At 37.2% G+C, this 15731-nt stretch overlaps 1 protein-coding gene across 1 annotated transcript in view; it reads left to right on the top strand.

The window, feature by feature from the left end:
• LOC149829615 (putative disease resistance protein At5g04720) overlaps positions 1-14628 on the top strand; it is a 32341-nt gene extending 17713 nt beyond the window's left edge. The window contains exon 2 of the mRNA XM_090015211.1: positions 14108-14628. Within this exon, the coding sequence (XP_089871337.1) occupies positions 14108-14628 (521 nt within the window). The remainder of the gene's footprint in view (positions 1-14107) is intronic.
• Positions 14629-15731: the final 1103 nt, after the last annotated feature.

Here is a 15731-nt window from a genome sequence, read left to right as displayed (position 1 = left end):
ACCCAGGCCATATTCCACAGCATATTCATAGTTGAGATGTCCTGATTTATAGTTTTATATGTGCTTATGCTTACTAATATGCTAGTGATCAAGTTTCATCATGGTGCTGATAGATTCTTTTAAATACATGGTTTGAGTTGCAAGCAAAGATGATGTTTCTACTTCAAGCATTACAAAGATTGATCTTGCAGCAAGGAAACAAGTCCAGAATGCAGTTGTGATTCAACTCTTAGATTCCTTCACGAATCCTATCTATTCTCAAAAATCAAAGTTGAAATTTGATGTTGATCTCAAACATAGTTCGAACTTTATGAGTGACTTGTTTGAGAACTATGAGAATGGACCTTACATAGACTATTACGTGGCAAACCAAACAAGAAGTTATGAAATATGTATCTTATTTGAGGACCAAAAGTTAAATCTTTGTGGCTTCGAAGTTCAAGCATATAATAGTAAGTCATTTTTTGCTTGTGATCATTTTTTTTTATTGTGAAGGTTGCTAGCTATGCATATAAAAACTGATTAAAGCACTCGTTAGTGAATAGTAGTCAAGTAACTCTGTTTTTTATAGTTTGTTAACCCCTTGTCTTTGACTTTATTTTTCTTTGTTATGCATTTCTAGTATTTCTAATACTAAGTTTTCATTATTGCTTTTAAAAATGTATGCAAAAAAAAGGAAAATGCTTGGCAATAATGATTCCTTTGTCATATATGTATTGGTTTTAGCATGTTGGATTTAATTAGTGACCGGGGCGATGATCTCTAATGCCCCTATTGGCTAATTTTTTGTTAGTGCACTCACCTAGTTAAGTCTTTTAGGTTACTCTATTTATTATGCCTTACAAGGGTGACAACTGTATGTTTGTTATTATCTACAGTTGTAGTAGAAGCTTATGTTTTTTTCTATTCCAAGATGATCTTAGGATTGTCGTAATACTGCTCTATGCTACTTTATATTTGACCATCAAATATATTCCCCAGGTTATTATTTACCTCACCATGTTCCTTATACTCCGGACAGAGGTGGATATATTTTTTACCTTAGTAATTGTGTTTTTTGCTCTTTTAGTTATTACTCTTGCTACTTGATGATTTGGAATAATTAACTTAAACGGTTCAGTGTAAGCGAACAACTAGATATTTCTTAAATTTAATATAATGGCAATGCCTTGTAACAATGACAACCACCAAAAAAGTATTTGAGTTTGTTAGAAAAATGGCTTACCTTAAAATTAGTTGAGCAAACTTTTTCATTTATTTGTTGTAATACTTTGGTGGTGGCATCTTGTGCAATCTATCAAAGAGCTTTTTACAAGACATCTTTTGAAAACATATATAAGTCATCTTTTGAATGATTTTTTTTAAACTAATTTTTAGTTTTTTGTTTGCAGGTTTATAGCCTAAGGACGAGATCCTTGTCTCACAGTTACAGGTGAGATCCCTGCCTCATCGTTATAGCTTATATCGGTGAGTTAATTCTCTCTGTATAACCTATAACAGCAAGTAGGGATCTCGTCATTATAACCTATAACAACAAAAATAGTATGGCGAGCCAGATATCTCACCGTTATATCCTATGTCACCGTTAAAACAACTTCGTTGTTAAAGAATGTTACATACACCTTTATTGGTGTTCTCAATTTTGGCAAGATTCTTTGTTGGTTTTGGTTCACCCTTTAATGGCCACTACAACAAAGCAGTAGATTAGCGACGACCACATTCCGTCGCTAATCCGTCGCTAACATGGTTAGCGACGGATTAACGACAACGAGGCGACAGTATGCTTACGTCGTGAATATTTCGACGCTAACTGGCGACAGAATTATTCCGTCGCCAGGTCCGTCGCTAATTGCGACGGAATAACGAGCGCTATATTCCGTCGCCAATCCGCCGGTACTAAACGGCGACCACGGCTTGGCGACGGATTTACTTTCGTCGCTATGCCGTTGCTAGATTAATATGAATAGCGACGGATGGTTCCGTCGCTAATCCGTTGCAAACACGAAAAAAAATTAAAAAAAATTTATTTGAAAATTAAATACCGAGAACTGTACAATTTATATTTCCTGTAAATAAAAAACAAACCACATAAAAAAATTCATATAACAAGAATCTACAATAATTAATCGTTCCACCTTAAAATTAAGAAGTTTAATTATTTACAATTCAATAATTACAATTAGAAAAAATAAAAAAAATAGAACTTCTTCAACACAGTCCTCTAATCATCGCCAAGATTTTGTGCGTCTTCTTGTTCATTGTCTTTATCTGAACCTTCAACTCCACTACCCTGATTATTGCTAGCAGCCTACACAAGAAAAGAACAATCAGTATTGATAAACAAAATATAATGAAATAAATTACACACTATATGTGATTCTATCATGTGCTCATGTGTGCTCTAAGGCAATAAAAAAACTCTATATGTGATTCTATCATGCTCATATGTGCTCTAAGGCAGACAAAAAGTTATATATATATATATATATATATATATATATATATATATATATATATATATGATTCTATCATGCTCATATGTGTGCTAAGGCAGTCAAAAAATTAAATATGTGATTATAGCATGTTCATATGTGTTCTAAGGCATCTAAAAAAACTCTATATGTGATTCTACCATGCTCAGATGTGCTTTAAGGTAGGCAAAAAACTATATATGTGATTCGATCATGCTCGTATGTGTGCTAAGGCAGTAAAAAAATTGAATATGTGAATATAGCATACTCATATGTGCTCTAAGGCAGGCAAAGCCAAAAATTTTATATGTGATTCTATCATAAATGATATATAACATGTTCATATGTGTTCTAAGGCAGTAAAAAAACTCTATATGTTATTATAGCATGCTCATATATGTGCTAAGGCAGTCAAAAAACTGAATATGTGATTATAATATGCTCATATGTGTTCTTAGGCAGTCAAAAAACTGAATATGTGATTATAGCATGCTCATATGTGTTCTAATGCAGTAAAAAAAACTTTATATATGATTCTATCATGCTCATATGAGCTCTAAGGCAGACAAAAAGTTTTATATATATATATATATATATATATATATATATATATATATATATATATATATATATATATATATATATATATATATATATATATATGATTCTATCATGCTCATATGTGTGCTAAGGCAGTCAAAAAATTGAATATGTGAATATAGCATGTTCATATGTGTTCTAAGGCATCTAGAAAAACTCTATATGTGATTCTACCATGCTCAGATGTGCTTTAAGGCAGGCAAAAAACTATATATGTGATTCGATCATGCTCGTATGTGTGCTAAGGCAGTCAAAAAATTGAATATGTGAATATAGCATGCTCATATGTGCTCTAAGGCAGGCAAAGAAAAAAAATTTATATGTGATTCTATCATAAATGATATATAGCATGTTCATATGTGTTCTATGGCAGTAAAAAAACTCTATATGTTATTATAGCATGCTCATATGTGTGCTAAGGCAGTAAAAAAACTGAATATGTGATTATAATATGCTCATATGTGTTCTTAGGCAGTCAAAAAACTGAATATGTGATTATAGCATGCTCATATGTGTTCTAATGCAGTCAAAAAAACTTTATATGTGATTCCATCATGCTCATATGTGCTCTAATGCAGTCAAAAAAACTTTATATGTGATTCTATCATGCTTATATGTGCTCTAAGGCAGACAAAAAAACTTTATATGTGATTATAGCATGCTCATATGTGCTTTAATGCAATAAAAAAACTCTATATGTTATTATAGCATGCTCATATGTGCTCTAAGGCAGTCAAAAAACTGAATATGTGATTATACCTGAGAGGGACCTGGAATCGAAGATCCCCTATCCTGAACAGCGACCTTGATCTCATTTCGGAGAAAGGGGGCGACGGTGTATTGAAAGTAGTTACTCAGTGACTCATTAATGATCTGGCGTACATCATCACCGAAAAGAATAGTCGGCTGCTTGGAGCTTATGTCGGCGCAAGAAGTCGGTGAGCCGTAATTGGACGAACCAATAACTGGTGAAGTATTCATATTACTCCCAAACCCGAACACGCGACCTTTTTTGGGTTCACCTGCTGCAGTCACCCATGCTGTAGGATCAAATGATGGATGCTGAGTAGCGTCATCGCCATATCGCTCTACCATGTGTTGCTCATATGCCTCCTACAAAATAATGTTTAAAGTATTCATTAATAATTAATGATAACATTATGATAACTTGCATATATATTGCAATGATTATTAATAGAATTAATACATACCGTTGTCGTTCTCGCCTTCTCTGATACGAAGACTCCCGTGGTCTTTCGTTTATGTGTTTCTACAAACACATCCTTATATGGTACACTGTCTCCTTTTTCTGCTTCCTGCGAAGTTAAATGACAAAAGATTTAGTACACAAGTTTGCAACAATACTTATAAAATTAATATTATATATTGATGAGTTACCATTTTCTTTAGGTGGCTCCCAAATGTCTTAGATCCACCTGTGTGTAGATGGGCTTCGGGCATCTTCGATCAATTTTGTGAAGCCTTCGCAGAGCGATTTTTAAATGCATCTTCCGCCCACTTATCGCACATTTCATCCCAGTAATCTCTCCTGATAGTAATAGGACCATGGCCCTTCCACAGTAATGGATCATCTACTACGCCCGATGCTTTTTTTGCTGCAGTCTTCATAGTGTGCAGCATGTCTGCAAATCGATTGACAGCCACCTTCTGCCACACCTTCCTTGCATCATTTTCTTCCACCGTAGTTGCGAAGCGATTCGAAGCCTAAAAATATTTTCAGAAAGTTAGTAGACATTGCTTAAATAAATTAAATATGAAACACATTAACTATGAGGAATAACTGTATACCCTGAATGAGGACCACAATCTGTCTAACACCTCCTTTGGGTACTCTTTCCATTGAGCAACTGGTCCTGGTAGATGTTGAAGAAGTGAATTCCTAATCTCTCGTACTACTTCTTGTGGCTCAAACCTCGTGCTGCACATGAATTGTTACATAGTAAATATCAATATAAAATATTTAAAAGATATGCAATAATTGAAAACAAAATACTTACGGTCGATTATCGATATACACTATTCGAATGAGTCTTCTTGTGCCAGTCTGAGAAGACCCTGTTTCCTGTGTTGGCTGTTGACTTGTGTGATCAACTGGTGTAGGTGGGTCGTGTACAGACGCAACATCATCTGTACAAAAATACATTAGAAATTCTCAGAATATGCATTTGAACTAATCAAGCATCTAATTAGTTATATGATATACCTATCACAGGAGCCCGTGAAGATGAAGGCTGAGCCTGGCTATTACTGGATGAGCGACCACTATAACCTCCACGAACCATATTCTAACAAATAACATATGTCATACAATAGATTCAAATAATTCACGTCAAGTATTACAATGCATTCAAGTCATTCACATCAAGCATTGCGATGCATTCAAATAATTCAAATCATTGACATCAAGTATTGCACTAATTCAAATCATTCGTTAATTGCATAAATTATAATATTTTCAGATAATTGAAATCATTCACATAAAGTATTACAATGCATTCGAATCATTCGTATCAAGTATTAATATACATTCAAATAAAAATTTTAATCATTCACACCAAGTATTGCAATACAACTCACATCAAGTATTACAATGCATTTAAATAGAGGTTTGTAGTATAAGATTTTGCTCACTAGCTTGAGAATTCTTCCTCGTCACTAGTTTGACTTTCTTCTTCTTCTTCTTCTTCTTCTTCTTCTTCTTCATTGTTTGCCCATCCACTTGGTACATCATTTGGATCACATTCCTCTATGAATGTTTCATCGGCCAATGGAGATATGACATGCATATCATGCGCAACATCGTGACCATAAGCGAAGTCATAGACATCATCTGATTGATAGTAATCACTGTCTTCAGCTAACTCATCTTCCTGTAACTGATCATACTCGGGGTATAGTTTGGATTTCACCTTGCAAACTGCCCACCATTCATTTCTATCTGACTTTTTTATACTCGAATATGAAGTATAATAAACTTGTTGAGCTTGCGAGGCTAATATGAATGGTTCATATGTTCCAAACCTGGATTTATGATTCACCTCCACAATGCCTGAAGCTTTGTCGAGTCTTGTTGCAGTTGGATCAAACCAATGACACTTGAATATCGTAACCCTGTTATTCATGCCTAAGTAAGTCAACTCCATTATTTCATCTATAACACCGTAGTAATCATGTTCATTTTCACCGTAGCTGCTACCCTTGACACACACGCCACTATTTATCGTTGATTTGTTTATACCGTAGTCTTTTGTATGGAATCGATAACCATTTACGATATACCCGTTGTAGCATTGCACAACTTTGGTCGGACCATTTTCTAAATCACATATTCCTTGATCTTTAACATCACCATGGCGAACCTACGCACAGACATAAACAATTATTGTGATCACGATCAATTAAGTAACTTAGTGTTGTTTATAAGTGTTGGAACTCCGCCTGTGTAGTTATACACTGCCGGTCCCAAGCCCGGATAAAGGAGGAGGGTTGCGGTAGGCCTGTGACAGCCAGCATAAAAACTTTGTCATATCCTATGAAAATGAACCAATATGAGAATTTCGTTGGGGCGTTCCCTACTGAGCGACGCGCTGTACTCTCTAGGCCCGGAGGCAGTGATAAATGTGCAAGGGTTGCTAGGTCGTTGCCCAGAAGCGACGCGTCACACCGGCGCCCGGGTGTGGTGTCAAATAGTCAAGGGTTCCCTCACTTTGTTGGACGGGTGGGGGTAAAGAAGTTAGTCCAAGACCATAAAATTAGGTTAGCCACTTGGAACATAGGGTCTTTAACTGGTAAGTTGGTAGAGTTAGTAGATGTTATGTGTAGGAGAAAGATTGATATTTTATGTCTTCAAGAGACCAAATGGGTAGGTGAGAAAGCTAAAGTGATAGAACCTTGGGGATATAAGATTTGGTATACAGGAATAAATAGGAATAGGAATGGAGTAGGGATTGTTATGAGTCGTCAGTTTATAGATAATGTAGTTGAGGTCTGTAGGAAGGGTGATAGAATTTTACTTATTAAATTAGTATTAGGTACGGATATTATTAATATTATTAGTGTTTATGCACCTCAAGTAGGTTTAGATGATTCCATTAAGCATCAATTTTGGGAAGATTTAGATGGAGTAGTACAAGAGACATCTTATGGAGAAAAGCTTTTCATCGGCGGTGACCTTAATGGACATGTAGGCATTAGTAGGGATGGATTTGAGAATATCCATGGAGGCTATGGTATAGGAGAAAGAAATGAAAGTGGAGAAAGGATTTTAGATTTTTGTTTGTCCTATGATATGATCTTAGCAAACACTTGGTTTAGGAAGAGGGAGTCTCACCTAGTAACTTTTAAAAGTGGGGTTAATACAAGTCAGATAGATTTTTTCCTACTTAGAAAGAGAGATAGGGGTTGTTGCATCGATTGTAAGGTTATACCAGGAGAAAGTGTAGCTACACAACATAGAGTCTTAATTTTAGATCTTAGAATTAGACAATGCCGCAAAAGGGATAGACATAGGATAGATCCTAGAATTAAGTGGTGGGCACTGAAAGGAGCTAAACAAGGAATGTTTGTAGAGCAGGTAGTTAAGGAAGTTGATTGGTGTCTCGAGGAGGATTCAGAATCAATGTGGAATAAGATAGCGGGTGGTATGAGAAAAGTAGCTAAGGAGGTATTGGGTGAGTCTAAAGGCGGTGCACCACTAGGTAAGGATACATCATGGTGGAACGAGGATGTCAAATTAGCTATTAAGGTTAAAAGAGAGTGTTATAGAAATCTAAGTAAGAGTCGTGATAATGAGAATTTGGAGAAGTATATGATAGCAAAGAAGGAAGCTAAAAAAAGTTGTTCGAAACGCGAGGGCTAAGGTATATAAGGAGGTTTATGACAAGTTGGATACCAAAGAAGGCGAGAAGGATATTTATAGGCTTGCAAAGATGAGAGATAGGAAATCGAAGGATTTGGGTATGGTTAGATGTATCAAAGATGAAACGCAAAGGGTTTTAGTCAAAGATGAGGAGATTAAGGAGAGATGGAAAGATTATTTTGATAAGCTATTTAATGATAGTCATGCTCAAGATCTTGGAGACTTCTCCATTCCTTTTCATGAGATAAATCGTGACTTCATGCGCAAGATTCAAAAGAAAGAAATTGCAGAGGCTTTGAAGAAAATGAAATCAAGAAGGGCAGTTGGCCCAGATGGTATACCTATCGAGGCTTGGAAATGCTTGGGAGAGAAAGGTTTAGAATGGTTGACAAATCTTTTTAACTTGATTTGGCGAACAAATAAGATGCCTAATGAGTGGAGGAAGAGTACTTTGGTGCCTTTATATAAGAATAAGGGTGATATACAAGATTGCACAAACTATCGTGGTATAAAACTCATGAGTCATACTATGAAACTTTGGGAGAGGGTGATTGAGTCTAGGTTGAGGAAGGTTGTCATGATATCGGAGAATCAATTTGGTTTTATGCCTGGAAGATCAACTATGGAAGCTATACATCTTCTTAGACAACTTATTGAAAGATATAGAGAGAGGAACAAAGATTTGCATATGGTTTTTATTGATTTAGAGAAGGCATACGATAGAGTACCTAGGGACGTTCTCTGGTGGACAATGATGAAGAAAGGTGTTTCTCTCAAGTACATTAGTATAATTAAAGATATGTATGAAGGAGTAGTAACCAATGTCCGCACTTGTGGAGGGGTGACAACCAATTTTCCGATAACGGTTGGGTTACATCAAGGATCTGCTTTAAGCCCTTTCCTATTTGCGATAGTGATGGATGAGCTTACGAGATCAATTCAAGAAAATGTACCGTGGTGTATGTTGTTTGCTGATGATATTGTTTTGATTGATGAGTCTAGAGCTGGGGTTAATGCTAAGTTAGAATTATGGAGACAGACATTGGAAGCTAGAGGTTTTAAGTTGAGTAAGAGTAAGACTGAATATATGGAATGTCGGTTTAGTAAGCAACGAAGTAGTGATGGGAGTGTAGTGAAGCTTGGTGAGCAAGATATACCGGTGAATGATTATTTCAAATATTTGGGATCCATCATTCAAAAGTATGGAGAAATTGATGAAGATGTAAATCATAGGATAAAGGTTGGGTGGATGAAATGGAAAAGTGCTACTGGAGTGCTGTGCGATCGTAGAATGCCATTGCGGTTGAAGGGAAAGTTTTATAGGACGACTATTAGACCCGCTTTACTATATGGTACGGAATGTTGGGCTGCCAAGAGACATCATATTCAAAAAATGAGTGTAGCTGAGATGCGGATGCTTAGATGGATGTGTGGAAATACAATAAAAGATAAGATTCGGAACAAAGAGATACGTAAGAAGGTAGGTGTTGCACCCATTGAAAATAAGATGCGAGAGAATCGTTTACGGTGGTTTGGACATATTCGGCGAAGGCCTAATGATGCTCCAGTTAGAAGGTTGGAGAAATGGGAAAATATATTAGTTAAAAGAGGTCGGGGTAGGCCTAGGAAGACTTGGATGGAGATGATAGGAAAGGATATGAATGCTTTGAACCTCACCGAGGACATGGCGTTGGATAGAAATGATTGGAGGAAAAGGATTCATGTGGAAGACCCAAAATGAATTTCTTTTTTGGTTCATATCGCTGACCCCAATTGTTTTGGGATGAAGGCGTAGTTGTTGTTGTTGTTGTTGTAGTGTTGTTTATAAGTACAAAATTTATGTTAGCTTCTTTACCAACTGTTTCAACCACTCCACAAACTTAGTTTCACGTTCTTTTTGTACTTCTGCATCAGTGAGATGTGAAACTTTGCTTTGCAACTCCAGATCAAATCGTCTGCAAACCACAAATACTTATATTACCGAGCCATGTATCCACATATAGAACATAAAAGGATTTATAATTGAGTTGCATATACATATACTTACTCGATGTATGGGTCGATCGCTGAGCAATTAAAAAAAATATAGATGTGTGCTGCATCTTGCTCTCGATCTGTCAATAGCCTTGATCGACAACTACCAAATGCATGCCCAAGTGGTTGAAATATCGACAGCTTGTCAGCTATAATTACTTGTTCTCCATCATCGTTACGGGGCGAGCATGTGTAACGTGTTGGAATATGAGGTTCAAAGTACATAGATGAGAAATTTAAAATCTCTTCTAAAGTGTACGCCTCACAAATAGAGCCTTCTACTCTTGCTTTATTACGAACCTTTTTTTTTAGGTCGAACATGCATCTGACAAGAATATACATTTCAAATTTTAAATATCTGTCATTAAAGAGACAAATATAAAAAAACATATACCTTTCAAATGGGTACATCCATCGATATTGCACAGGGCCACCAACCCTTAGTTCATATGGCAGATGTATGATCAAATGTTCCATAACATCGAAAAATGCTGGCGGAAATATCTTTTCTAACAGACAAACAGTGGTGATGACAGAGTCCTCGAGATTCTTTACATCTGATACAACGACCTCCGATGCGCACAATGTTCTGAAAAATCCGCTCAACTCAGACAATACCCCCCCATATAGGTTTGTCTAACATATCATGGAATGCTAGGGGTATCAATCGTTGCATAAAGATATGACAATCATGGCTCTTCAACCCATATAACTGTCCATCGTCAATCTTCACAGCCCGAGCAATGTTAGAGACATATCCATCTAGAAATCTCAGTTGTCTCAACCATTGACATACATGTTTTATTTGATCAGGTCCGAGCACGTACTTCGCCTTTGGTTTCAGTACTTTGCCATTATACTCTTTGAGTTCCAATTCTGGTCTTTTACATATTAATTTTAAATCCATACGGGCCTTCGGATTATCCTTCGTTTTTCCTTTAATATTCATTACTGTATTGAACACATTATCAAACACATTTTTCTCTACATGCATCACATCCAAATTATGTCGTATCAATAGGGTCGGCCAATACGGTAGTTCCCAAAAAATAAATTTTTTCGTCCAATTGTGATCCTTCCCAAATCCACAGAAGGGTGTAGTACTACGGGCATCTGTTAATACATCTGGAAAGTATCGCAATCTTCTTAGAATCTCTATGCCGGACAATCTTGAGGATGGACCTTCCGTTTCAGTTGTGCCTGCTTTAAATGCATTCTTTTGACGTCGGAACGGATGATCGCTGGGTAGAAATCGACGATGGCAATCAAACCAGCAAGGCTTCCTTCCATGCCTCAATCTAAAAGCTTTGGAATCCTCCATGCAGTACGGACAAACCAACCTCCCATGTGTGCTCCAACCAGATAACATACCATATGCAGGGAAGTCACTGATTGTCCATAGAACAACGACCTTCATGTTAAAATTTTGTTTTTTGTGGGCATCATACGTGGTAACACCGTCATCCCACAGTACTTTTAATTCATCAATCAATGGCCTTAGATATACATCAAGATTTTGGCCAGATGAGGTCGGACCAGGGATCAACAGAGACAAGAAAAGATTTGGACGTTTCATACACAAGCTTGGTGGAAGGTTGTATGGAGTTACAAATACTGGCCAGCATGAGTATGGAGTTGATCTACCCCCAAATGGATTAAATCCATCTGTACATAGACCGAGTCTAACATTTCACACTTCCATTGCGAAGTTCTGATGAGTACGATCAAAGTGCTTCCAAGCTTCATCGTCAACAGGATGCGTGATCTTGTTTTCATCGTGTCGAACTTTATTTGCATGCCATCTCATGCGTTTAGCTGTCCTTGAAGACATATACAATCGCTGCAATCTAGGAGTGATAGGAAAGTAGCGGAGCGACTTGTATGAAACTTCCTTTGATCTCGTGCTACCATTGCCTCTTGTCTTTGGCTTGAACCGAGGATGCCCACATGACGGGCATGATATGTCGTTTTCCTGCTCCTTGAAATACAACATGCAGTGATTTGGACAAACATCAATCTTTTTATAACCCATACCTAGAGCGTTGACCATAACTTTCGCACGATAGAAATTTTGTGGCAATTTCTCATCTTTAGGCAACATACTCTTCACAATCATGCACAAACGGTCAAAACATGATTGACTCAAATTATACTCGGACTTCAAATTCATTAGTTGAAGAACTGCAGACAAGATAGTGTGACTCTCACAACCGTTCCAAAGTGGCTCATCAGCATCTCTAAGTAAATCATAAAATCAACTAGCTGCATCGTTTGGTGATTCTTCATCTACGACAGTTCTTACATCACTAGAACTCATAGCAGAACCCAGTTCTGTTTCTGTGACATCAAATATCAAATTCGTATATGGATTATCGTGCACCACATTCACCCGTGCATCAAAATCGTTTCTAAATTCTTCTCCATGAAACGTCCAGTTCTGATAATCACTCACAAAACCCTTCCTGTATAGGTGATGTCTAACGCCATGAGGTTCTACAAATCGATTATTCTTACAAATCTTGCAGGGACACCTAATCCGACCTGTGGGATCTACCGTACTGACACTTGTCGTTGCAAATTCAATAAAACTATCAACACCATCCATATATTCATGCGATAACTCATTGTCCACTATCCTACGATACATCCATTCACGGTTTGCAGTCATTCTGTCGTATGATGTTACGAATAGTATCCTAACTAGTTAAAAGAGAACCATCAGAATGCTATGATGAAGAAAATATCAAATTTATCATGCAATATATGATGTCATACAATCACAAGAATTATGATGCATGCATTGATAACTTAATATTTTCATGTGCAAACTATTCATGACACGATACATTCATTTGAAGCATGCTTTCAGTATACAATTTCACATGGAAGACATAATCAAATTGAAAGTAACTACATGTAAGCATGGATACAATCACATCAAACATTGCAATACATCGAAATAATTCATATCAAACAAATGTCAAACATGTACCTGCAGCAAACACACTTCAATATCCCACTAACTACTACCATGCATAGCATGGACTCCGCACTCCAAAAATAAGAACACTTCCATATTCATACATTAAAATCATGCTCAGCATGATCTCCGAACTCCAACAAAGCAGTCCTAGATATCAACAACTAAGTGAGTGTGTGAACAATAAAGTGTTACATTCAATAAATTAAATAACATGTGATGCACTTGCATCACTTACTCACCACGGGTATTTACCCGATTTGCATTGTTTTTGTCACTTACTTACCAAGGGTGGCGGGGCACAAGCGAGTTCCGTTGAGAAATCTGCAAAAACCACTGTGTTAAAATGAATATTGAAGCTAATTAGGGAAACACAAACACTTATGCAATGCAAAAAACAACTAAACTGATGATGATATATCTAATGATGAAATGCGATGAAATAAAGTGTGCAAGTAATGTACTGCAATGAATATTGAAGCTAATTAGGGAAACACAAACACTTATGCAAAGGAAGCAAAAAGACTAAACAGAACTTTTACAAGAATGAAAAACTAAAAGATTAACAAAAATTAGCAGAATAATCAATCACCCATACAGGAGAAAATAAGCAAAACCATAGATGAAAAAAAGCAAAACCATCGATGCTTGCAGCCAAGTCTTCCTCTCTCAATGACCATGGTGAACAGCCCATGACTATATATGAGCTTTAATTACTTGTAATTATGGAAACAATAAATGACATTTATAAGTCATACTGCAAAAATATTTATTTAAAAAAAAAATTGCTAAGATATTTGTAGGTTTATATTTAAAAAATAAATTGCTAAGTTATTTGTAGGTTTATTAGACACATAAATTTGAGATTAACATGTTAATAATAAGTGCATATATGTTTTGTGAAAATGCATGAGCAGTCAATCATTATTAAGCAGCATCAAGTCATATGAGAAATTTTAGTGTATTTTAGAATATTGACTTTTGCAGTTGTTGGAAAACATAATTACAGTTTGCAATCACATGATTAAAAAATTTTTGCTTACTATCCATATAAAAGACGATCCATAAAGCAAAATATTTGTTTTTTGCCATCGGAATATACTGCTGACCAGTGACCACCTTCTTCGTCTTACATTTTTGCAGCAGAGTTTGATATTGTTGTTTTGACTATTTCCAAGTCGCCCAATTTGGTAGAGGTGGTTCAGAAACTATGGCGGAAGTTGGTGCATGCAAAAGACGTGCCTAATTTTGTTGGCGAGAAAGATGCAATTGAGCAGCTAAGAAAGGCTGTACAAGACAGCACACCAAACCAGAAACGCATTCTGGTAGTTCTTGATGATGTTTGGTCCGAATCCGATCTCGCCAATCTCGTCATCGAAAGAGGGGGCTTAATTAAAACCCTGGTCACCTCTAGAAAAAAGTTCCGTAAGTTCCAATGGATTTATCAAGTGCAAGAACTGAAGATGGAGGACGCCAAGCTGCTCTTGCTTGGCCATGCCCTTTCCCAACATGAAGACCCTGAAGACTTGAATGACGAGCTTCTGTCAAAAGCAAAAGATCTAGGCTTGGATGATGAGCTGGTGGAGAAGGTACGTATCCCATCTAGTTTAGCAATTAGCATTAGAGAAAAGCCCACAAGGGCTCGGCTCATCTGGTGGAAATGAAGGTGCAGCAGGTCTGAATAGACCAAGCAAAAGGGGCAGAGGAACAGAGGCTATATCAAGACAGCAAAAGCCTCACTTCTCTCTGAACAACTTTGCTCATGATGAAGTAGATCGTTCTGCTGGTGTTGGACCTCAGCTCAAAGGCAAATCACAAGAGGAATCGGAGGAAGAAGAAGAAGACGAAGAAGAATGAAGATTACCTGCGCGTCGCCGGGCGGTGGCAGGAGGCTGACGGGGAGCGGTAGCTGGCGAGCGGTGGACGACTGGCGAGCGGCGACTGTCGAGCGGTGGACGGGGAGCGGCGGCGGCCGGGCGGTGGCGAGAGCCGACGGGCGGCGGGAGGGAGAGGGCGGCGGGCGGGAGCAAGACAGCGAAACAGGAAAAAGAGAAAGAGGGATGGGATTAGGGATTTACGCGACATTTAGCGACGGCTTAGCGACGAAATTATTCCGTCGCTAAGCCGTCATAAATCAAAATACCAAAAAAGCGACGGAATATATTCTGTCGCTACGCCGTCGCGAATTAGCGACGACAGAGTTCCCTCTCTAAATCCATCGCTAAAATGGTGTTCTTGTAATAAGAATTAGCGACAAAAAATTGCAGTCACTAATCTGTCGCTAAGTAGCGACAGATTATCGATAAAAGTTGTTTCCTCGCTAATCCATCGCGAATTAGCGACAGATTGTATCTCTAGCTAATCTGTCGCTAATTAGCGACGAAAAAAATCCGTCGCAAATTTCCGTCGCTAATTAACAATTTTCTTGTAGTGGGCGAGCTAGAAATATCATCATCATTACTCAACAAAAACCATTTTTTAGTGATTTATCGGCGAGAATTCTCACCCTTATAGGCCTATAGTGACAAAAAATACGGCGATAACAATGAGATATATCACCGTTATTGACCTGCATCCTTATAGTGTAACTTCCCTATAATGAGTAATGAGCATGGATGCATGACAAGCTGTCATATGCATCCATACCGATCTATTACCGTTTTCCAAAAACTCTCTGTCGTGGTTGTTGTTGATATTGTTGTTGCCTTCAAAATGATACGCAATATTTTTTAAAAATTAAAATTTATCAAATTATTGCTTATCAAAC

The sequence above is a fragment of the Nuphar pumila genome, chromosome 8 (genome assembly GCF_984573655.1).
Source record: "Nuphar pumila chromosome 8, dmNupPumi1.hap1.1, whole genome shotgun sequence".
Taxonomy (NCBI): domain Eukaryota; kingdom Viridiplantae; phylum Streptophyta; class Magnoliopsida; order Nymphaeales; family Nymphaeaceae; genus Nuphar; species Nuphar pumila.
Note: the sequence above shows the minus strand (reverse complement) of the source record. Positions and strands in the feature narration are given on the sequence as shown.